The 25,463-nt window shown below is 44.6% G+C and overlaps 1 protein-coding gene across 3 annotated transcripts in view; it reads left to right on the plus strand.

The window, feature by feature from the left end:
* ergic2 (ERGIC and golgi 2) overlaps positions 1–22,199 on the plus strand; it is a 65,978-nt gene extending 43,779 nt beyond the window's left edge. For all 3 annotated transcript variants that reach the window (XM_072485315.1, XM_072485316.1, XM_072485317.1), the window contains 4 exons: positions 2,442–2,539; positions 6,992–7,154; positions 11,230–11,309; positions 21,888–22,199. In XM_072485315.1, coding sequence (XP_072341416.1) covers positions 2,442–2,539; positions 6,992–7,154; positions 11,230–11,309; positions 21,888–21,953 — 407 coding nt within the window. In that variant the 3' untranslated portion in view covers positions 21,954–22,199. The remainder of the gene's footprint in view (positions 1–2,441; positions 2,540–6,991; positions 7,155–11,229; positions 11,310–21,887) is intronic.
* Positions 22,200–25,463: the final 3,264 nt, after the last annotated feature.

Here is a 25,463-nt window from a genome sequence, read left to right on the forward strand (position 1 = left end):
CCTAAGCCAGGAATCGAACCCGGGTCCCTGGTGCTGTGAAGCAACAGTGCTAACAATAGGGCCATTGCGGATAAGTGGAGGGGACTAGTGTGTGGCTGTGGAGCATGATGGGTAGGGTTAGGGTGGAATTATTGAGGTGGGACAGCCTCCCCCTATCACCGCCGGTGCAGGGTGGGTGCAGACGGTAAAGATGAGTATCTTGCCGCAGTTTTTATTTTTATTCTAGTGCTTACTGATCATTTTTATGGGGGTGGAACGGTTGATTTTGTTGGTTGTGTGGGCGGGGAGGATTTGGAAGATGGTGCTTCAGATAGGACAACAGTCGGGGGTTTGGCTCTTCTGAATCTGATGCGTTTCTATTGAGCGGCGAACGGCGAGAAGGTGCGGGGCTCGGGTAGGGAACCAGAGGTAATGTGGGCAGGCTCTTGTAAGGGGCCAGTGTTGCGGGCGCTGGCAACGGCGCCGCTCCCGTTTGCCCCAGGGAAATATCCGGAGAGTCCAATGGTGGTGGCCACACTGAAGATATGGAGGCAGTTTTATGGGCAGGGTTGAAGCTGATGCTGGTTCGAGAGAATCATGCGTTTGAGACGGAGAGACTGAATGCTAGGTTTCGGGGATGGCAGGGGCGGGGGATGATGGAAATGAAGGACCTATTTTTGGAAGGGCGGTTTGGAGGAGTGGTGGAGAAGTTTGGGATTCTGCGGGGGTAGGCCTTTAGGTGTATGCAGGTGCCGTTCTTTGCAAGGAAGGTTTTCATGACTTTTCCAGTGACACTTCCTGCTTTGTTGTTGGATGGGGTGCTATTGGTGATGGTTTTGGAAGGGGAGCTGGAGGTGGCATTGGAGGAGGGGTTGTGGTGTGAGTTGTTGCAAAGGGTGAATTCCTCAACTTCATGTGCGAGGCTGGGGTTAATACATTAAAGGTGGTGCACAGGGCACGCCTGATGAGCCGGTTATTTGAGGGGGAGTAGAAGATGCTTGCGAGCGGTGGTGGAAGGGGTCCAGCCAACCATGTACATATGTTCTGGTCCTGCCCGACGTTCTACAGATTTTGAGGTAATTTTTCAGCACCATGTTGCCGACCTTGGGTTTGGAGCCCAGCCCCCTGGGAGCTATATTCAGGGTGTCGGACTTGTCAGAGCTGCGAGGGCAGACGTTTTAGCCTTCGCCTCGCTGATTGCTCGCAGGTGGGTCTTGGGGTGGAGGTCAGCCTCTCTGCCCTGTGTATGGTTAGGGGACCTGATGGAGTTCCTGTATTTGGAGAAGGTTCGGTTTACCTGGGGGGGGGGGGGAGGGGGGGGTGGCGATTAAGGGGTTCCATAAGAGATGGTGTTTTGTTATGCTCTTGACGTAGCATAAGCTGCTTCCTTGATGTGCACTCTGACAAAGGAAGGTTCAGACTTGGAGATAGCTTTAACACGTTTATTAAACTATTAACCATTCTCCTACTTGGATTCAACGCTACTGTTAACCCTTCTATAGCTACTCAGACTGACGAGCCAGTCTGCTACAATCCACGTGGTGGGTGTGGTGTTCAATTAACCCTGGGTCTGTACTCACTGAGAGTCTCCACTGGAAAGAGACTGAGCATGTGTGATGTGTCCTTGTATATGGGTTGGTGTAATGCCCTCCTGTGGTAGTGTCACCTCTGTGTGTATCGTGACTGCCCATTGGTCGTGTCCTGTCTTACTGGCCTATTGGTTGACTGTGTGTGTCATGTCTCTGGTGTTCCCTCTAGTGTCTAGCTCGGTGTAGTGTATGTACATTAACCCTTTGTGTACTTACAGTGATGTATATCACCACAGATGGGGTCTGTTTATTCTTCAGTTTAAAGAGTTGGTTACCTTCAGCTGCTCGAGGGAGGGGTTTGGGTGAGGAAGACTATTCTGAGTTATTGGGGTGTTGGTTGGTAGAGTGGTGGGGGAAGGGGTTCTTGTTGTTTTGCATGGTTGTTTTATGTATAAAATGTTAAAAAACAGAAAAAAATATTTTTAAATTTTTCCTGCACTCCATGCATGTGCTGCTTCCTGGATATCTTACAGATAGAAGGAGGCTCACATCCGACATGACACATACTTATCTGTACTTGAATTAGATATTTAAGTTGGATATTTAAGCAATATGCCTAAGTCGTAACTGTGCCCAGTCTTATCAGCACACCGTGACATAGAGTGTTAGCACATAACTTACCTATGGTTTCACTCAGTAATTTTCTTTTCTGAACTTGGCTATGTAGTTGAAATACTAACACAAGCTCATTGTTGTGTATCTGACTGATCTGACACAGGTTAGGGTTATTACTATGTGAGAACACGTCACTTGCCTGATCTCTTGAATTAGTTATGGAAATTTGTGCCTCCTAGTTTTGTGATCGATACATCTTGTTGAGATTTTTTTGTTTTGTTTATGCAGCTCTTTTCAAATGCATTGTTTGTATTTTAGATAATCAAATGTTTCAATACTTCATCACAATTGTGCCAACAAAACTTAATACCTACAAGTTCTCAGCAGACACACATCAGTATTCAGTCACAGAAAGGGTAAGTCAATTAATGAAGTTGTTTGGATTATCTCATTATTCATGCATGCCCTTTAAACTGGATCGCACATGTTTTAACCATTTTGCAATTACTACAGTGGGTGATGTCTCCTTTCGTGGTGTGAATTCATTTTTTGAGATACCTCTGGTACATATGCAATTTTTGACTAATTGTATAGAGAACAGGTATTAAGACAGTAATTTAATGGAGCTTAAAACATGGATAACAACTTGCCTACTCCTTGTGAGATGCACACCATTGTAAACTGCTATTTCATTATTTCTAGTTGGAATTTCAATGTCAAAATGTCAATAATCACCGATCACATTTAGTTGTAAAAAAAAAAAACCTTTGATTTACTGCGAATTCCAATATCAATAGCTCCATTAACCTATAATGGATTCCTGTCACTCCACTGTTGGTGCAATATAGCCTCTCCACCTCCTAGTACAGTTACTGAATCTCTCTTTCTGAAGTCTACATTGATTTTGGTTCTGCCTGGAAGCTCAGTGTAGATATCAGCTTTCTATGATCCATGTACAATCACGCCATTTCCCCTCTGAATCCCAACATTCCCAGTCTCTCTCCATTTAGAAAATAGTATTTTCTATTTTTCCTATCAAAATGGATAGCTTCATACATGCTATAAGCCATCTGCCATATTCTTAATCACTTAACCGGTCCAAATCCTATTGCAGTCCCCCTGCGTGCTCCTTAAGAGCCATCCATACTTAAAACGTCAGCTCCGTTCTCTCTCTGCAGAAGCTGTCGGACCTGTTGAGAGTGTCCAGCATTTTCTGTTTTTGTTTAAAGATTCCAGCATCTGCAGTAATTTGCTTTTAACTTACTTTCCCACCCGCCTTTGCATCAGCAGCAGACTTGGACACATTATTCAGTCTCCACATCTAAGTCATTGATGTAGCTGACACCAACCAACAGATCCTTGTGGTACCCCACTCGTTACAGCCTGTCAACCCTTTGCTCCAGCCCTCTATTTTCTATCTCTTAAACAATCCTCAGTCCAAGCTAATATAATTCCCCCAATCCCATGGGCCCTAATTTGATGTAATAATCTCTTGAGTGACAACTTATTCAATGTGTTTTGAAATTTCAAATGCGCTAATCCAGTGCTTTTCCTCTTCTCCCAACCTGCTTAATAATCTTTATTGTCACAAATAGGCTGATATTAACACTGCAATGAAGTTACTGTGAAAATCCCCTAGTCGTCACACTCCGGCTCTTGTTCGGGTACACAGAGGGAGATTTCAGAATGTCCAATTAACCTAACAAGCACGTCTTTTGGGACTTGTGGGAGGAAACCGGAGCACCCGGAGGAAACCCATGCAGACACGGGGAGAACGTGCAGACTCCGCACAGACAGTGACCCAAGCCCAGAATCGAACTTGGGACCCTGGCGCTGTGAAACAACAATGCTAACAACTGTGCTACCGTGTTGCATTCTTCTTGCATTCTAGTTACATGCTTGTTACATTCTCAAAAAAAAACTCCACAGATATGACAAGTGCAATTTCCCTTTCACAAACCCATGTTGACTGTGCCCAATTCTTAGTATCCTGTCATCATATTCCTAATAACAGATTCTAACATTTTTCCACTGTTGATACCAGACTATTTGTCCCAAAGCTCCTTGTTTTCTCTCTCCGTCTCTTAAATAGTAGAGTTATGTTTTCTACCTTCTAATCCATAGGAACCATTTTCCACCTTCCAATCCATAGGAACCATTCTAAAATCCAGGGAATTCTGGAAGACCAAAAGCAGTGAATCCGCCATCTCCAGAGCTACCTCTTTTTAAAAACTCTAGCCCATCAAGTCCCATGGGATTTGATAGCTTTTAGTCTTAAAGTGGCTTCTTCGTAAACATTCTCCAGTTTGTTCCTGAAATAGGAATGAGGTACTAAAATCCCAGAGAGTTTAAGCATAAAGTGGAGGATTAATTGTTGTCAACTTTTACCCATTTCTGCACTTTGGAAAGCATTGGCTCCCCTGCGGTACGGTTTTCAGTTATGCTCTGGCACCTTGTTCACGTGGAGCAGATGGGTCTGTCTGTGGCGGTGCATTAAGTCTAGGATGGTGTTATGCCTGCCTGGTTCTCGGTAAAGAATGTCACTGCAGGACATTGTTATGGGCGAGGGTGAACAGCCACAGGTTATGGTCTACATCGGTACCAACAACATAAGTAGAAAGAGGAACTAAGTCCTGAAAGCAGATTTTGGAGAATTAGGAAAGAGAGTTAAAATCTCTTGATTACTCCCAGTGCGTTTTGAAATGGGTGGATGGGGCAAATGAACGGGAGAGACGTTGCAGGAGGGAAGATGTCTGAGGCATTGCGACCATTCCTGAGGTAGGTGGGACCTGTACAAGGAAGATGGCTTTGACCTTCGCAGGACCAATTCCTTGCAGGAAGATTTGTCAGTGATGCTGGGGAGGACGTTTTAAAAACATTTTCCAATTAAGGGGCAATTTAGCGTGGCTAATCCACCTACCCGGCACATCTTTGGGTTCATAGAATCAGAGAATCCCTACAGTACAGAAGGTGGCCATTCAGCCCATCGAGTCTGCACCGACCCTTCGAATAAGCACTCCACCCATTTACACTTTCCGTCCGCCCTGCCCTATCCCCGTCACCCAGAACCTCATCTGCACATCCCTGGACATTAAGGGATAATTTATCACGGCCAATCCACCTAACCTGCACATCTTTGGACTGTGGGAGGAAACTAGAGCACCCGGAGGAAACCCACGCAGACATTGGGAGATTGTTCAGACTCCACACAGACAGTGACGGGATTGAACCTGGGTCCTTGGTGTTGTGAAGGAGCAGTGCTAACCACTGTGCCACCGTGCTGCCTGTTGGGTCCGATTCAAACTACCTTGACAGAGGGATGGGTACCGGAGAGGGAATTCAGATAGGAGGGAAACAAAGGTGGTAACAGCAGGAAGAAAAGTAGAAAGCAAAATTGGAAGGCAGCGGAGGCCAGCATCGAATAGAGTCAAAGTACCAGAAAGTGTTAAAATGGCAAAATTAAAGACACTTCATCTAAATGCAGGCAACATTTTAACAGGAATTGATAGCACCAATAAAACGAAATAGATACGAGTTAATTGCCAATATGGAGATATGACTGCAGATTACTTGGGAACTGAATATTCAAGAGTATTCGATATTTTGGAAGGATAGGCAAAAAGGAAAAGGTGAGATCTGTACGTTAATGAAAGGATCTTGGGTCGGAAGATCAAGGTGTAGAATCAGTTTGGTTGTAAATAAGAAACAGCAAGGGACAGCAAACATTGGGAGTTGTTTATCGACCACCAAACAGTAGTGGCAACGTAGGGCATGGTATACATTAGGAAATTAGAGGTGTACCTAACCAGGGTAATGTGGTAATTATGGGAGCTTCAATCTGCATTCAGACTGGGTCAGTATAATTAGCACTAATGTGGAGGGCGAATTCCTGGAATGTGTACAAGATGTTACCTTAAAGAGCCAACTAGAGAACGGGCTGTTTTCTATCTAGTATTGAGCAATGTGGAAGGTCCAGTGAATAATCTTGTTGCAAAGGAGCCTTTAAAGAGGCAATGACTAGGATTTAAAGAATTGATGTATGGTTTACAACAAATATACATTTCTTTGAGGCATAAAGCCCCAATAGGAAAAGTGATCTATCCGTGGTTAACAAGAGTATTTAAAGGATGTATTAGATCAAAGGAAGAGGCTTATTAAGTTGCCAAGAATATAATAGAGCAAGATTGGCAGCATTTTAGAATTCACTAAAGGCGGGCCAAGAAACCGATGAAAGAAAGGGAAAATAGAATATGAAAGCAAGCTATTGGGAAACATGGAAATGGACTACAGAAGCTTCTTCAGATATGTAAAAATAAAAAGATTAACAAAGACCGATATGGCCCATTACAGGTAGAAACAATAGAATCATAGAATTCCTACAGTGCAGAAGGAGGCCATTCGGCCCATCGAGTCTGCACCATCCCTATGAACGACCCTTCCCTATCCTCGTAACCCCATAACCGCACCCAACCTTTGGACACTAAGGGGCAATTTAGCACGGCCAACCCACCTAACCTGCACATCTTTGGACTGTGGGAGGAAACCTGAACACCCGGAGGAAACCCACACTGACACTGGGATAACTTGCAAACTCCACACAGACGGTCACCCATGGTCAGAATGGAACCCGGGTCCATGACGCTGTGAGGCAGCAGCGCTAGCCACTGTGCTGCCCAATCTTTCTGACTGAGCTGGTGACTACAGGCGTCTCCCACACACAGACTCAGTCATAATTTTGTAAGAAAGATAAAGATGATCGGATTCTACACTAAACTAAAGTGGAGGGTTTTCAGATAACGTAAACGTAATTCTGTATATCACTGCATTGTATCAAGGTTCCTCGTCAGTGAGCCATTCTCTTCCTCCAGGAACGTGTGATAAACCACGCAGCAGGCAGCCACGGCGTGTCAGGTATTTTCATAAAGTACGACATCAGCTCCTTGACGGTTACAGTGACTGAGCAGCACATGCCTTTAGGTCAATTCTTAGTGAGACTGTGTGGAATTATTGGAGGAATATTCTCAACGACAGGCAAGTACAATTGTTTTTCTTTTGCACTAGCAACAAGAATATTGACTGCAATTGCGGTCCTGCTGCTTTAATATTCTCAAAATTGCAGGAAGAATATTGTTTCTTAATTTTTCAAAGCTTCATGCACAATAGACACCAAGAGCCTTAAAATCAGCACATTTCAGACGTAGACGTAGTATTTACAATGCAGAAAGAGGCCATTCGGCCCATCGAGTCTGCGCCGACCCTTGGAAAGAACACCCCACACCCCCAACCTTTCCTAGTAACCCCACCTAACCTTTTTGGACACTTAAGGGCAATTTATCATGGCCAATCCACCTAACCTGCACGTCTTTGGACTGGGGGAGGAAACCGGAGCATCCGGGAGAAACCCACGCAGACACTGGGAGAACGTGCAGACTCCACACAGACAGTGACCCAAGCCAGGTACTGAACCTGGGACCCTGGAACTGTGAAGCAACTGTGCTAACCACTGCTACCGTGCTGCCCAGTCGATACAACCGGAAAGTTAATCAGTACCATAACATTTGGCAATAACAAGCTTGACAAACATTACCATCGCCCAGCATGCCAGTGCAAAAGAAGAGGCTGAAGTGTCTGCCATCAACCTCAACCTGAAATGTTGAGTCCTCCTGAGGTCCACAGCTGCACAGATGCCGGTCTTTCAGCAATTTCGAGTCGCTCCCACGTGACATCAAGAAATGGCCAAGTGCGCAAGCCACGGGGTTCTGATTGCAGTGCTGACAGCCCGCAATTAGCCATGCTCCTTCCCATGGAGCTACAACACCGGCATTGACCCAACAATGTGAAACACTGCACAGGTAAGCTTTACCCACAACATCAGGACAGATCCAATTCAACCAATTACTCCCCCGTTAGCCTACACCTCGTCATCAGCAAACTGATGAAAGAATTCACTTGTCATGCTATCAAGTGGTATATACTCACCAATAATCTGCTCACATGCTCAATGTAGATTCTGCCAGAATCATTCTGGTGCAGACTTCATTATAACCTTGGTCCAAGCATGAACTTTCGGTTTTGGAAATTGAGTTGAGAATGGCTGCCTTTGACATCAAGGCAACAGTTGACTGAGTGGCAGCAAAGAGCCCTAATAAAACTGAAGGTGAAAACTCTACTGGCTGGAGTGTTACCTGCCACAAAAGAAGACTGGAGTGATCATTTGAAGCTGATAATCTCAACCACAGGGCAGTGCTGCAGGAGTTCCTTAGAAAATGAAATGAAATGAAAATCGCTTATTGTCACAAGTCGGCTTCAAATGAAGTTACTGTGAAAAGCCCCGAGTCGCCACATTCCGGCGCCTGTTCGGGGAGGCTGGTACGGGAATTGAACCGTGCTGCTGGCCTGCCTTGGTCTGCTTTCAAAGCCAGCGAATTAGCCCTGTGCCAAACAGCCCCTTATACTACTTATAACAGACTACTTAAACAAGAACGGAAAAAGAAACTCACGATCAATTGCAATTTTTTCCGTTCCATCCAGCAGATTGATAAGCCCTGGAATCGGTTCTCCAAATGAGTAATGATCTATTCGGTGTGAAAAGTTGTATACTAAAGACAAACACAGGGACTTGTAAAAGACAGCCCGATGGCGTAACAGCGAGACAAGCAACTTCTCAAAAGCCTATTGCTCATGCCTTCCACATGCAGATTGCTCTTCAAAAATTAAATCTACCCGAGTCGCCACATTCCGGCGCCTGTTCGGGGAGGCTGTTACGGGAATTGAACCCGCGCTGCTAGCCTGCCTTGGTCTGCTTTCAAAGCCAGCGATTTAGCCCTGTGCTAAACAGCCCGGATTGTGTCCTGGGCACAACTATCTTCAACAACTTTCATCGGTATCCTTCCCTCCACCATGAGGTCAGAGGTGGGGATGATTGCTGAAACTCCAACTGTGTTCAGTTCCTTTTGCAATTCCTCCGATTGTGAAGCGGTCCATGCCTGCAGGCAGCAGGAATTGGTATTGAGTCGATCACTGCATCGCCAACTATCAACATCGGGGGGGGGGGGGGTGGGGGGGTCACCATTGAAACTGAACCATCCACAAATTCTTTGGCTGCCAGAACAGTTCGGAGACTAGTGCCTTCCGCCGACTGGCTCCCCTTTTAACTTCCCTCCTCTTGTAAGGCCCAAGTCAGGAATTCTCTCCCATTGCTTGGATGCGTGCACCTACAACAAATTTCAAGTTCAACACCATCCAGGCCAAAAACTGTTGGCTCATGCAACAGCCCATCACTCGAGTGCTGTGACAGGATGTACCATCTACAGAATGCATTGCAGCAACTCACCCACGCAGCTTCTGAGAGACCCCCCAAGACCTCTATCTAGAAGGAAAGGCGGCAATTGCTTGACAACACAATCTCCTGTGCTTTCCTCAAAGGTACACACTTTCCTGATCTGTGCGGCTATCGCTATTCCTTCATCGCTGCTGTGTTAAAACCCTTGAATTCCCTGCTTAACATTATTGGAGCACCTTCACTACACCGATTTATAATGGTCCGAGACAAGTGGCCCAGTCCTTACCAGCTCGAGGACAATGAGGGCTGGGCAATAAATGTCAGCTTTTCGAGCAAGGTCCACATCCTGAGAAATGCACTTTAAAAAAAAAAAACTTTTATTTGCACTTCAGCCCAATTTTGCTTGATGGTGGCACTGATTGTCGAAAATGAGATTCCTCTGCACTCACTGCACCCAACCATGCCCCAACACTTAGTAAAACATTTAACAAACTATATAGGAAAATCACGATTTTCTAGAAAAACATATTACGGTATCCATGAAAAGGATATACTTTCAGACTGTGAGATAACCAATTCCCTCTGGGCATGAGTGATGATTGAAGCTGCACTATTGAATCCAGTTTGGGTATTGCAACTAGGAAAATTCAATAATTCTTCTAAAATTGGTACGTTTATAAGAGTGTGGAATTTGCATTCATTTTTGTTAAATTGGTGGTGCACTTGAACTTGAGCACCGTATAGGTGAAAGCTCTCGATAAACCTGACGTCAAATGACAGAAATTATAGAACATAGAACATACAGTGCTATACGTACAGAAGGAGGCCATTCAGCCCATCGAGTCTGCACCGACCCTCTTAAGCCCTCACTTCCACCCTATCCCTGTAACCCAATAACCCCTCCTAACCTTTTTTGGTCACTTAAGGGCAATTTATCGTGGCCGATCCACCTAACCTGCACGTCTTTGGACTGTGGGAGGAAACCGGAGCACCCGGAGGAAACCGACGCAGACTCGGGGAGAACGTACAGACTCCGCACAGCCAGTGACCCAGCAGGGAATCTAACCTGGGACCCTGACGCTGTGAAGCCACAGTGCTAATCACATGTGCTACCGTGCTGCCCTAATTATAGCCTTATAAATTATAGCCTTTGTGCGCAGATAAAACCATCACCTGTGCCTTGATAACCATAATGCCGACAACTTGTAAGATCTATTCGCAAAATATAGTAATGAAGTAAAATAACCAAAAATTACTTTTTAAAAAATCTTTGCTTCCTGAAAATATTGGCAGTCTTGTGCGTTTGACTATAGTGTTGGTTAAACTACAGAAATTCTTGTTGGTGAAATGCCAATGTTACAATCTTCGTCACTTTGTGATTAATTACATTATATTTTCTGTTAATGACTTAATATAGTGTATTATGTCATAGAACTTAGAACTCCACTGTTACCCAGTTATTATTATTTGGCCTATAATTGATTACATACTCCTGTGAACCTACATATTACCCTCCCTTCCTGGTGGAGCCAGCAACACGTATGGACTGAATGCACCGTGTGAATCCATTTGCTCTTAAAACTCAAATTTGGCATGTATTGATTCATTAATTACTTGTTTATATATGGAAGACTGTTGACCCTGGGTTGGGATTCGAAGTTCAGCAATGCCTTTTTCCTCTGGAAAATAATCGCGGATACTTTTCAGTTTAATGCCATAAGCTACAGATAAAGGATATTGTGCAGTGTTTTACTTTGCAAATCAGCGTAATTGCATTAATGTAATAACATGGCAGCTTATATGCTTGATCTATTCTTTCTTTAGGCATGCTGCATGGACTTGTGGGTTTTTTAGTTGATGTCATCTGTTGTCGTTTCAAACTTGGAGCTTATAAACCTAAATCTGTAAGTTGATTTTATTCATCTTGTGTCCTTTCATCACAAAGAAGTAAAGTGGCCCATTTTTACCTTTTGTGCCCCGAGTGTATGAGTAGCAAACTGCTCGCTTCCGAATCGGAGATTCTTGGGTTAAGTCCAAGGAATACCTGTACTTAAGTTAGGTGTTCTTAGAGTGACCTTCCTTCTGCACAATAAGCAAGACTAATTTATTTTCAAGGCAATAATGACACCAGGGTTTGATTTCATAAACCACTTTTTTTTATTATTATTATTCAGGATATCCTATAAAAAAAAATTTCCAACTATCTGGAAGCGAGCATTGGCAATCGTAGGGTTTATAATGAAAGACCAGTCACAAGAAACACAAAGCAGACACAGAAAGCTGACCCTTTCTGCATCAAAGGAGGTTTCGCTACCGAGCACATTTTCAATTTCGAGTTTATTCGCAGAATATGTGATGCAAGGGACATCCTTTGGCTCAGCATGCTTCTGACCGTGTTGAAAATATGTAGGAAATTATTTTTCAGCCTTTCGGGGTACAGTCCTTTTCCCGCTCTTACAAATTTTCAAAGTAAAAGCTTCCAATGTGTGTACCATGGGCAGCACGGTAGCACAGTGGGTAGCACTGTTGCTGCACAGCTCTAGGGTCCCAGGTTCGATTCCCGGCTTGGGTCACTGTCCGTGCGGAGTCTGCACGTTCTCCCCGTGTCTGCGTGGGTTTCCTCCGGGTGCTCCGGTTTCCTCCCACAAGTCCCGAAAGACGTGCTTGTTAGGTGAATTGGACACTCTGAATTCTCCCTCGGTGTACCCGAACAGGTGCCGGAGTGTGGCGACTAGGGGACTTTCACAGTAACTTCATTGCAGTGTTAATGTAAGCCTACTTGTGACACTAATAAAGATTATTATTATTAACACTGATTCCTAATTTCACCCTGAAGGGTCGGTCTCCAATGTTTGGACTAAGACCCGTGTCCCGGACTCCCCAACCAGCAGTAATATTCCCACCTTATCTATCGTATATTTTAATCTCTTGCAAACGTGACTCAAATCGCTCCTTAACATCCTAAATTCCAGCTCTGGTTTGTTTCCGACTCTCCTTGTAATTTAAACATTGAAGCCCATGCACCATTTTGCTGAACCCCACACTGTATTCCCTCCATGGCCAGTTTATCCTTCCTAAGATGTGGTGCCCAAAACCGCTTGCAGCACTCGACATACGGCCTATTGAGGGCTTTGTATAAGCTGTAGTGTGACTTCTACTGCCTTTGTCTTCTAGGCCTTTAGATATGATGATATCACCATTATTTTTATTTTTTATTTTAGAGTGCACAATTAATTTTTTCCAATTGAGGGGTAATTTAGCGCGGCCAATCCACCTAGCCTGCACATCTTTGGGTTGTGGGGGCGAAACCGCACGCAGACATGGGGAGAATGTGCAAACGCCACACGGACAGTGACCCAGAGCCGGGATCGAACCTGGGACCTCGGCGCCGTGAGGCAGCTGGACGAACCCACTGCGCCGCCCTGCTGCCCATGTTATCACCATTATATCAGCACTCCCAAGATGGGGAGATGGTGATTTCTCCCACCAAGGGGAGGAAAGAGCTTTGAAGCTTTGTTCTTTCCTCTCCCTTGGCAGCCGATACAGGAAAGGTCGAGCATCCCCTTAGCAGGCTGCACATCGACCCACTGGATTTGCAGATATTCTGTGCAGCGGAAGAAAGAATGCAGTTTTGTATACTGCCGAAAAAGCAAATGTTTTGAAGGACCCGTAGCCAAAAACTGTAATTAGCAGTGTTAATTCATCTGGCTTGCACTAGAATGGGCAATGAACCCTACAAGGCTGAACCACTACGGTTTGACCGAGGTTCAAACAAGAATGTTGCCTAAAAATTCAGGATGAAGAAAAGCAGCCTGTGAAAAGCAGGAGTCGCTGATGGGACTCCATGTTTACATTTGAAAGCCACAAAGGCCATTTTCTAATTAAAAGTATAATAACCAGGTCTAAATTATTTTCGTTGCTTGGAAGATTTGAACATAGTGAGCCCTCCAACACCTTATTGTAGGTCCTAATGGAGACTGGGCAAGCTGCAGATTTTGTGCTCTTTGTCGGTGGCCTGCTGTTCCAGCCACAAGTTGCCCTAAAGTCTTTTCACAAGATACAGCTAGTGGAGTTGTTGAAAGTAACCAATGAGTATAGTTTTCATTCAAAATATCATAAGAAATGAAATGAAAATCGCTTATTGTCACAAGTAGGCTTCAAATGAAGTTACTGTGAAAAGCCCCTAGTCGCCACACTCCGGCGCCTGTTCGGGGAGGCTGGTACGGGAATCGAACCGTGCTGCTGGCGTGCCTTGGTCTGCTTTAAAAGCCAGCGATTTAGCCCAGTGTGCTAAACCAGCCCCTGCTACAGAAGCTGCAGGTCTGTCAATTGAAATTTATATTGGGAGCATACTTGCAGACTCGCACTTAAATCCAACCATATACAAGTGGCTTCCCCAGTGAATTTATGGAGACATTGTAGGAAGAGCTGATTTGGTGGACAATTACAAGCTAACATCTTTTTAATCCTTTCTGAATTGTTTAAGGATTTTGTGAATTTTTTTAAGTTTGTATTAGTACTGGGAAATTAAATACTTTCCCGTTTCAGGCACTTAGAACCATAGAAATGGCACAGCACAGAAGAAGGCTATTTGGCCCATCTTGTCCATGATGTCCCCAGGACACTCGGGTGCCCTTTGCAATCCCATCCTGCACATGGCCCTTAGCTCCGCAGCTTGCAGCACTTAAGGTGCAGAGCCAGGTACTTTTTTAAAAGAATTGAGGGTCTCTGCCTCCACCATCAACTCGGGCAGCGAATTCCAGACTCCCACTACCCTCTGCGTAAATGTTTTTCTTCATGTCCCGTCCAATCCTTCAGCCGCTTAGCTTGAATCCACGGTTTTTGAACTCTCTGCCAAGGGAAACCGGTTCCTCCTGTCTAAACTATCTGTACCCCTCACAATTCTGTACACCTCAATCTAGTCATCCCGCAGCCTTCTCTGTTCCAAGGAAAAGAACCCCAACCTCTCCAATCTCTCCTCATAGCTACAATTCTCCAACCCTGGTAGCATCCTAGTAAATACTCTCTGCTCTCTCCCCAGAGCAATTACAGCCTTCCTGTAATGTGACCAGAGCTGCGCCCAATCCTCCAGTTGTGGCCTCACTAGTGTCTTGTGCAGTTCCAGCATAATATCACTACATTTGTATTCTATACCGTTGAAGGAGAGCATCCCATTTACCTTCTTTACAACCTTATCTACTTGTACTGCTACTTTTATGGACCTGTGTACTTGCACACCCAAGATTTCTCATTTCATCTGTCCCTTCAGTATATTCCCGTTTGTTGTGTGGTATTCCCTTTTACTGTTGGACCTCCCTAAATGCATTAACTCACACTTAGCGGAGTTGAACTCCATCTGCTACTTTCTTGTCCACTCTACCAACCCATCTATATCATTTTGGGGATTACAGCTATCCTCTACACTATCCACTACACGGCCAATTGTTTAGCATTTACTTTTTTAAAAAAAAATTATTGTCACAAGTTAGGGTTACATTAACCCTGCAATGAAGTTACTGTGAAAATCCCCTTGTCGCCACATTCCGGCGCCTGTTCGGGTACACAGAGGGAGAATTCAGAATGTGCAAATTACCTGACAGCACGACCTTCGGGACTTGTGGGAGGAAACCGGAGCACCCGGAGGAAACCCACGCAGACACGGAGAGAACGTGCAGACTCCACACAGACAGTGACCCAAGCCCAGAATCGAACTTAGGACCCTGGCGCTGTGAAGTAACAGTGCTAACCACTGTGCAACCGTGCCACCCTTCGTACCCTTTTTAAACAACGGAGCTGTATTTGCACTCCTCCGGCCCCTCCCTAGTGTCTCATGAAGATTGGAAAATAATCCTCCGAGCATCTGTTATTTCCTCCCTGACCTCCTTCAACATCCTAGAAAACGATCCTTCTGATTCTTGGTGTATCAAACACTTCTAGCCCATGTCACATTTGGAGGTACAGTAAAGCTCACTTTATTTTGCCCAATCCCTGCTGAGCGCTGCATTTACACAACTTGGTAGAGTTAGGTAACCGCACCAAACCACCCTGTGGCCTCGCTGTGTGAATATTAAATCAGTCTGAATGTGCAAAATTAGAAGCTCGTTATGGCGTGTGTCCACATACACAAGAAGCTGGGTTGAGGAGATGTGGAACCCTTGCAGCCAACAGATGTGTGATCTCCAGCCCTTCAACCTGGGCTGGGTTTGAGTTTGCATTTCAGAACTGAAAAACCAGTCTACCATACCGCATGGTTCCCTGTAGATAATTTTTGCATTACATCATTTATTTTTGTGTTGTTCAAAATAAGGCATGATGTGATGCCAGTGGGGCAACTTTCCACAGTTTTCACACAGTGTCAGCACCAAACGTGGTTTCAGGTACGACAGAGTTGGATATATTCCTTTCAAAGAGCCCCGATTCGTGGTCAGCTGATATCCTGACTGAGTGCTGAGAATCATGGGCACCATTTTAATGCTTGGGTCAGCCCCAAGCGTTTAGAACAGCAATACCTGGGAGCTGATCAGTGGAGGATTGGGACATAGTCTTGCTGCATGATTGGGAGACAGCTTACGAGATATCATCAGTTTTGGAATGTCCAAACAATGTTTCCAAATAAATAGTCTCGTAGGGCTACTTCCAGGGCAGAGTGGAGCGCTTTCTGAATGCGTTGTTGTGCCACACAAGTGCCAGGCGATAAGCATCTAATCAAAAACTTAACTGGACAAGTCGCATAAATACTGTGGAGAGCAGGCCAGAGACTGGGAATTCTGTGGTGAGTGGCTAATCTCTTGATTCCCCAATGCCTTTCCATCACCTGCAAGGCACAAGCTAGAGTGTGATTAAATACTCCCTACTTGCCTGGATGTGTTCACTTCCAACAACTCTTGGGAAGCTTGAAATCATCCAGGTCAAATAAGCCTGATGGGTTGACAAATCATCCACCACCTTCAGCATTCTCCTCCTCCACCACTGATGCACAGTTTTCTTCAACAGCACCTCCCAAACATGCAATCTGCAGCATCTATAACATGGGCAGAAGGAGACTACGGCAACACCAGGTCTTGCAAGATCCCTCCATGAGTCGCACCATCATGACAACGGCAACCCTAGGTCTTGCAAGATCCTCCATGAGTCACGCCATCGTGACTTGGAAATATGTCACCGTTACCTTTTCGTTGCTGCGTCAAAATGACAGCATTTCCCTCCCTAACAGCACTGTTGGATGTATCTCCACAACACAGGCTGTAAATGCATCTGTGTCGGGGAGATTGGTGAGGCTATGGTCAAGTAGGTTTCCCCCTCGTGTTCTTTCACCATCTGCCACAGGCCCAGTCTTTCAGCTTTGTCCTTCAACGCTTGGTTAGTAGTGGTGCTGCCAAGCTACTTGGTGACCCCCCACCCAGAATACAGTCCTTACCCTTGGTCAGGTGATGTTCAACAGGGAGCAGTCAGTGCCTATTCTTCATCTGAGGGAGAGTGGTAGGTGGTAAACAGCAGGAGATTTTCTTGTCCACATTTGGCCTGTTAACTCTACGGGTTGCTATGAATCGCAACTCTACAGGGGGAGCATTAACATGATCTGCTGTATACTGCAAGCCACATTGGATTCTGTGGCAACTCCAGAGACATCGGCAGAAGAAGGTCTTACGATGGAGATTCTGGGGCTGTCTGACTGTCTCTTTTGTATGCTTAGACTCCTGCCATGTTGCCCTTAGATTCGAGGGGACTGCCTCTTCTGGCATCTGCAGGTTTTGCATTCGGCTACAGGTAACTGTGAGGCAAGGCTTTCTATCTCACTAGTAAAGCCAGGGGAGGCAGTTGCTTAGTGATATTGTCGCTGGACTAGTAATCCAGAGACCAGCACGGTAGCATTGTGGATAGCACAATTGCTTCACAGCTCCAGGGTCCCAGGTTCGATTCCCAGCTTGGGTCACTGTCTGTGCGGAGTCTGCACATCCTCCCAGTGTGTGCGTGGGTTTCCTCCGGTTTCCTCCCACAGTCCAAAGATGTGCAGGTTAGGTGGATTGGCCATGATAAAAATTGCCCTTAGCGTCCAAAATTGCCTTTAGTGTTGGGTGGGGTTACTGGGTTATGGGGATGGGGTGGAGGTGTTGACCTTGGGTAGGGTGCTCTTTCCAAGAGCCGGTGCAGACTCGATGGGCCGAATGGCCTCCGTCTCCACCGTAAATTCTATGAGACCAGGGTCATGCTCTGGGGATTTGGGTTCAAATCCCATCAGGGCAGATGGTGAAATTTAAATTTAGTAAAAGAAAATCTGGAATTAAAAGTTGAACATGAAACCATTGTCGAACCCCATCTGGTTTGTTAATGTCCTTTAGGGAAGGAAATATGTTGACCTTACCTGGTCTGGCCTACATGTGACTCCAGATATACAGCAATGCCCTCTGGGACGGGGAATCGATGCTGGTCCAGCCAGCAACGCCCACATCCCGTGAACAAACAAAAAAAATCTGCTTTCCTGATGTTCAGTGGCAATGCTGAGTCAGTGACCAATATTAGTGGTTTTGCAGCAATAAATCTTGTTGATGGAGTGTCTTAAGGTACCAGCCATCTACCACTTGAATGATGTGTTTCTGCTGGTTGCAAATGAGCTGTAAATTGAGAGGATAGAATCCTTACTAATTAAATGTTGGAAGTGTGATTGAGAAGGGAGAGCACGTTTGTGAATCTTATACCTTTGGGAATGCTGGCACACTGTAAAATAACAGTGTCCTGCTATTGTGGCACTGATTGTTCTTTGGGCAAATAATTAAATTGCTTGCTTCAGCAAACATTGCGTCCGTGACATATACGAAGCACCCATGCACAGCTGATTCAGAGAGCCAATCTGGAATTTAAAAAGGTAATTGGTAGTGAGGAACCTGTGATGGAACTGGGATTAAAGTTGGATTGCAGCTGTCCAAAGATGTGCAGGTTAGGAGGATTGACCGTGCTAACTCGCCCTTCCTGTCCAAAAATGTGCAGCTTAGGAGGATTGGCCGTGCTAAATTGCCCCTCCTGTCCAAAAATGTGCAGGTTAGGAGGATTGACAGTGCTAAATTGCCCTTCCTGCCCAAATATGTGCAGGTTAGGCAGATTGACCGTGCTAAATTGCCCCTTCCTGTCCAAAGGTGTGCAGGTTAGGAGGATTGACAGTGCTAAATTGCCCCTTCCTGTCCAAAGGTGTGCAGGTTAGGAGGATTGACCGTGCTAAATTGCCCCTTCCTGTCCAAAGATGTGCAGGTTGGGTGGGATTACGGGGATGGGGCAAGGGAGTGGGCCTAGGTTGGATGCTCTTTCAGAGGGTCAGTGAAGTCTCGATTGGCCAAATGGCCTCCTTCTGCACTGTAAGGATGCTGTGGATTCTATGTAACTTATCTGACTATTTTCCTAAAAGAAGCATTAGAAAATGAGTCAAAAATAAGGTTACATCAATTCCTGCGATTATACCTACTGGGCTTTTAAAAAAAAATTCACTCCTTTTCTACAGCACCTGGTAAACCAGGTTCCTATCTTATATTAGCAAAAACTGAGGAAGATAAAGCAGAAGTGACAAAAACTGGGGCATTTTATGACATTTCCACCTCATTTCCAATTACCCACTTGATCTAAAAATGCATAGGTACCAGCCACTGAAAGTGCGAAATGAGGCATGTACTAATTTTGGCTGAGTTCTAATGGAACAGAGCTCCAACATATTTTACGATCAGGCTGCCTAATTTACCATGAAAAAATTGACAGTTTTATTTGGAAAACTTAGTGCCTTAATTCCAGCCTCCGAAGAACATTTCTAATAGCATCTGGTCCTTGGAATGTTCTGGTTAAGCTGTCAACAGTGCTAAATCTTGGTACTTAATGCTCTGGGCTTATTAATTGAGAACTGACTTATGGCTATTCTAGCTCATATTTTCCTTCCAAAACTCCGTAACTTGCATCACACCAACTTGGCAGAGACAAAACAAGGCAGCGCCACAGTGTTTCCTGATAACGCCGAGGAAATTATGAAAGCAGGAGCAATTGTGAATATAAAAGATGGACCCTGACCGGACTCCCACTTAGCAACTATCAACAGTAAAATAGTATGATACCGAATTGTTTTAAAACTGCAATAGCTTTATAACAATCTACAGATGCAGCAACTGAGCCAAGGAATGGTGAATGTCAAGTCACTGAAATAAAACGGGTAATTTCCCAGCGTAACAACCATTATAATGAAGTGCATTGTAAATGAGACCAGAAAGAAGATCATAGGATCATAGAATGTACAGTGCAGAAGGAGGCCATTTGGCCCATCGAGTGTACACTGGTTCCTGAAAGAGCACTCCACCTAAGCCCACACCTCCACCCTATCCCCGTAAGCCAGCAACCCCTCCTAACTTTTGGACACTACACTGCAATTTAGCCTGACCAATCCACCTAAACCGCATGTCTTTGGACTGAGAGGGGAAACCGGTGCACCCGGAGGAAACCCACACAGACACGGGGAGTACGTGTAGACTCCACACAGTCACCGAAGGCCGGAATCGAACCTGGGTCCCTGGAGCTGTGAAGCAACAGTGCTAACCACTGCCACAAGATGGTCAAGCCAAATACAATAGAATGTGGAGTAGATCCATTGAGTGGAATATTGTAAAGCTGACAATCTAAGAAAGCAATCGGAAAAATACCAGAGCTTTGTTATGCTTGCAACTCTTTCATTTAATGGTTTTGGGTTTTAGAAAGATACCACGGTCAACAAAAATTGCTCTACTCTCTTAAACCTGAGTTGCTAAAGTGGGCAAAAAGTGCTTTCATTGGAAAGCAAACATCTAATCTGAAAGTGAAACAAAGAATGGTAGATAGATGAGGTCAAATTTGTGGACCTCTGGCTAAAACTTCAAGAGGGAACGCAATTTGGACTCGACCTGAGTTAGTTTCCAAGATGCTCATGACCTGCGCCTTTTAACGTAACCCCTTAGTAATCGTACCATTGATAAGCCTGGGAAGCTGACAGAGGATGTATTCAAAAGGACATATCCAAAAGGCTTTTCTTTTAAACATTAAAACCTATATTTGATGGGAACTATTGATTCCCTTCCCACACTTCTCCACAGAAGCCAAATCTCCACTTAGCAGCTATAAACAGTAAAACGATTGAAGTCAATCATCTGCTATATTGAGAATCGTTTAACCACGTTCCATTACTCCATAGGCCATTCATCTCCTCCTGTGTTCTTGCCATTCAGTCAGATCATGGCCATCCCCGTTTACCCATCTTGGTTCTACATTCCTTAATACACTTACCTAACAAAAAAGAATAAACTGATCTCAGTTGAAACTTTCCGAGCAGCATTCCAACATGATGTCCAAAGATGTGGATCTCGAGCATGATGTTGGCTAGGAGTGTGATCCTCGGCAAAGAAAAATGAGCAACGCAGGTTTCTATAAAGCAATGATGATAATTAGAATGGGGCATATTAACATAACTCAATTGGGGAGTGGTTTTTAATTCCCTCCCCTGAAAAAGAAATGTAGCTTTTACATTCTTAAATTTGCACTCCCCATCTGTCTGCTCTCCTGTTGTTACATGTTCACAAAGCACGGGTGCTAGTCCGAAAGGAAGGCAGCTCTTATTGTTTCCATCCATGTGAAGCTCGAAAGAAAACCGGTCTCCCGGATGTGGCAGCTGGCAAGTGGTGCAGTAGCTTAGAAATCCCGCAATTTTCAAGTTGGGCACTGAACTCCATTGATGACCAACTTCACAGCTTTGCCTTCAACTGAGTGGTTATAATTTAAAATGTTTAAACAATTCGGCGGGCGTGCTATTACAATCTGAGCCATTTTTATTTAACGGAGCCTGCCTGCTGCAGCTTGCAGTTTTTTATGGTTTGCTGCAATTAAAGATCCAAAACAGATGATGCATTTTGCACACGTGGGCTATGGCGGGGATTCTCCTGCTGTGGGGGAATCCCGGTTCCCGCTGGCAGCGCACCCCCGCCTGCGGGTTTCTCGGCGGCATGGAGTGGCTTCAGTGGGAAACCCCATTGACAAGCGCTGGGGGGGTATATAATCGCGCCACCGAGATGTACTCAGCTGGGGGACTGGAGAATCCAGCTCTGTATTATCATTAAACAAATTGTTTATTGCAATAATCTGTCACAAAATATGTGGTAAATTCCACTGTAAATTCAGTTGAGTCTTATATTTGAGTACAATCAGAGCTGTAAGAAACAGCCCCTTTGTTTCCACTTTGATTAACACGCACAAATATAACATTTGAAGAAAAACTTGCCAAGAGGTGTTTTGTTTTGTTGTAAAATTAATAAGACTTGGGGGGGGGGGGGGGGAAGGAAACTGCCCTCGGCCCAATTGTGAAACTGAGTTAATAATGTTCCTGTCGACCTAATTTTGTATATTTTCATAATGGCATTTGACTTGTTTTTAAATAATTACAAAAGTTTTTGGTGGCCCAAACCTCCTTGAATGTGCGTTTTGTTTTTCAGATCCCAGAACTTGACGGCCACATGAACAATCACTCCCTCCCGATTTCCGATGACTTTGATCACTAGCGCCAAGCAGAGATGATAAGGAACCAAAGCTATCTGTCGGATTGGCCCTCGATTTTAATTGTGTGCAATAAAACACTATTGGGTTGCACAGCCTTTGTTTAAATAAATCGTTAGTTACATTCTAGTCTCTTTTCAGTTTCAATATCAGTCGAGATGACCTGTCGGGTCATACCATTGGCGCCATATGATGGACTGGTTATGAAATGATTCAGTGTCTTTGTTTAAAATAAAAAGCAAAAACAATCAGTATTTTGTGATCCTACTTCAAGTGAGGTGACTGGAAATCTGACTGGTGATTTATTTACGCAATTCAATTCAATTTGTAATGTTAAAAATCCACTCAGGATTTGTTTTTACAGTTTTATGTGAACTGCTAAAATATGTGCATACGGGCAGGTTTGTATCCGATTCTTTGAAACCATAGTGGGAATAAATTAATAAAGGGAGTTGTACTCCATTCCTGACTTCACTATGCTGTCTGCTCTCGACAGGATCTGGCAAAGGAGAACAACCTAATCATACAATCCCTCCAGTGCAGAAGGAGGCCATTTGGCCCATCGAGTCTGCACTGACCCTCTGAAAGAGCACCCTAATCCTCCACCTTATCCTTGTAAACCCACCTCGGGACAATTTAGCATCTCCAATCCACCTAACCTGCCCGTCTTTGGAGTGTGGGAGGAAACCGGAACCCCCGGAGGAAATCCACGCAGACACGGGAAGAACGTGCAAACTCCACACGCACGCACACAGTCGGCCAAGGTTGGATTCGAACCTGGGTCCCTGGCGCTGTGAGGCAGCAGTGCTAACCACCGCGCCGCCCAGTGGACTCCATCACACAGTCTGTACATTGGTCTATCACTGACCCATTCTTTGGTTATCGCTGCTAAAAGCATCCTGTTCTATTCATTAAGTTGAATTAGACCCAGCTGCTCCCAATTATAGAATGTTTCTTTTTCTAAATGTTTCTAATGTTCTTTATTCAAAATAATATAGGGTAGGTTGGTGATTTAACAATGCATGAAACTTCTGTCAGGGTTCTAGATCTTTGTATGTATGTGAACCTTGAAGTAGCCACTATCCAGATACACAACCGTTTGCATTTGCACCAGTGTCACATTCCCTTCGGTCAGAGTTGGGCAGCAGTGTATTTAGTTACGCAAACTGAATACAATATTTTAGTAAATTGTGCATAGCATGCTGTGCAGACAGTGGTGAGAACTCTGGCTGGATAATGAGGTGGCTCCATTGTATTCTGCATAATGGGTTATTCCTCTGATTTTATAATCGTAAGTGTTTTTTAATTGAACTCGCAGATCAATTTGCCACTGGGCTGTGATTGTCAGTTTAGCGTGACTTGCCCTCTTGACAAAGAAACTGGCACAAATTATTATATATTTTGAACTCTGTCCATCCCCGAAACTGAGTCACTTTTTTTTTACTGCGCACCTAAAAACATAACACCTGCTCAACCATGTAGTTTATGGTTGTGCATTCTAATCATTCTACTTCCTGAGAGCTGAGTGTTTTATTTTTAAGTTTTTTTTGTTTTCGTATTAAACAGTTCTTTGTCATGGAGAAACCTAAAAATAATGAATGAGAAGGTGTACATTTTCAGCCCATGATGTTCATTGTGTGTTTCTTTTCCAAAGTCTGCATAGATTTTGTACATGTGTAATCCCATTTCAGGTTGGTACAGTGCAAACGTCAATGCTATATTACAAATCCGGAAATAGCTGCTCCCTGCATACAGCAGACAGTGTCTTGCAGATTTTGACATTCTTAAATCCTGCAAGTTCACAGCATAGAAGCGTCTGTGGAAGTTCTGTGAACTGTGCTTTATATGGAAAATTCTGAACTCTCCTTTATCCTGTTCTTCATGAAGTATAGGCTTAACTGATCACTCTCGATGCAAACCTGACTTGGTGCTCTTTTTTTTCTGTTTGAGATAAATGTTCAACAACAATTTGTTTTTGATCCTATTTCTGTCAATTTTTAACCTGACAATTGCTGACTTTGTGACGTTGACTTGCAGTGTTTTGTATGACTTCCAGAAGTTCCAAAAGAACTAAGCTCATCAGGATCAGAGGAAAATATCGCCAATGCCTGGCACAAAGGAAAATGTTTGTAGCTTTTTTCACCTCAGCCCAGGGCATTGCTGTAGGGATTCCTTGGGACAAGTGTCCAGATTCAGCTATTTTCCAATACTTGTCAAGGCTTTTCCTCCAATCTGATATTGCAGCGTGTTCAGCTGCACTGGCGACTCCACAGATAACGGAAGAGGCCATAACCACGTGCAGTAAGACCTGAACCTTCAGGTTTGAGTTGATAAGTGGCATTTGTAGAATCCCTACGGTGCAGAGGAGGCCATTCGGCCATCGAGTCTGCACTGACCCTCAAAGAGGGTCTTGGTGATGATGCGTTACCATCCCTAACCATCCACAATCTGATCACTATTAACCGGCAACTCTCCGAAACCTACCCCATAAATGTTAAGGCTACTACAGCAGTTCAGAGGCTGAATATTCTGCGGCGAGCCGTTTTCACTAGCGAATTTCCCAAAGCTTTTCCACCACTTAAAAGGCGCAAGTTTGGAATGCTCTTCGCTTGCCCGAATCGACATGTAAACAATCACATTCAAGAAGCTTTACATGATCCAAGACAAAGGAGTCTGCTTAATTGGCACTTCATCCACTGAACGTCTATGATCTGTATACTGTGCCTGCAGTTGTACTATTACAGGATGCATTGCAACAACTCACCAAGTCTGCTTCAGCAGCACCTCCCAAACCCACGGCCACCACCTGGATGCCCACGGCAGCAGGTAGAGGGAAACGGCATCACTCCAGTTTCTTCTCCAAATCCATCCTGACGTGGACACACTGTCACTGGGTTAAAATCCTGGATCTCCCTACCTCATATTATAGGAACACCATCACTACACAACACCACCAATACACAACCGCAGCAGTTCAATGAAATCTTAACTAGTGTCTGATCTGGGAAGCAGAGCTGCTTTACTGCTCATCCCGTTACAGGAGAAAAACTGTGGGACATTCAATTTTGGAGACAGGAGGAGCAGGGGACAGCATGATGAGGGGTGTGTCCTCCCTTGCCTGAGACTCCACTCCCACCCCAATCCCCCTGTATCGTTGCCTGGATGGTGGCACAAGTATACCTAATCTTTGCCACTCACCTGGTGCTATTTTCACACCTGTTCTGGTTGGCAAGTGGAAAAATGGCACTTAAATGAGGCCCGGCAGTTTTAAAACTTGTTTCAACTGGGTGGGAAATCCTGCTCATTGGGGTGCTTTCCATAAAGCCTACTTTTGGATTATTCTGTGGGTATAAGCCAGAAAGACTTGATTTTCATTTTCCATCCGACTGGGAACATTCTCCGGTTGTAATCAATGGCTTTCTCTAGATGGTTGCGTGACATGTGTAGGCTCGTACCTCATGAAGACGTGTAGAAGTAATCCCACATCATCCAACTGTGTGGAATTTAACCTTTCA

This window comes from Scyliorhinus torazame, chromosome 19 (genome assembly GCF_047496885.1).
Source record: "Scyliorhinus torazame isolate Kashiwa2021f chromosome 19, sScyTor2.1, whole genome shotgun sequence".
In the NCBI taxonomy this organism is placed as follows: Eukaryota; Metazoa; Chordata; class Chondrichthyes; order Carcharhiniformes; family Scyliorhinidae; genus Scyliorhinus; species Scyliorhinus torazame.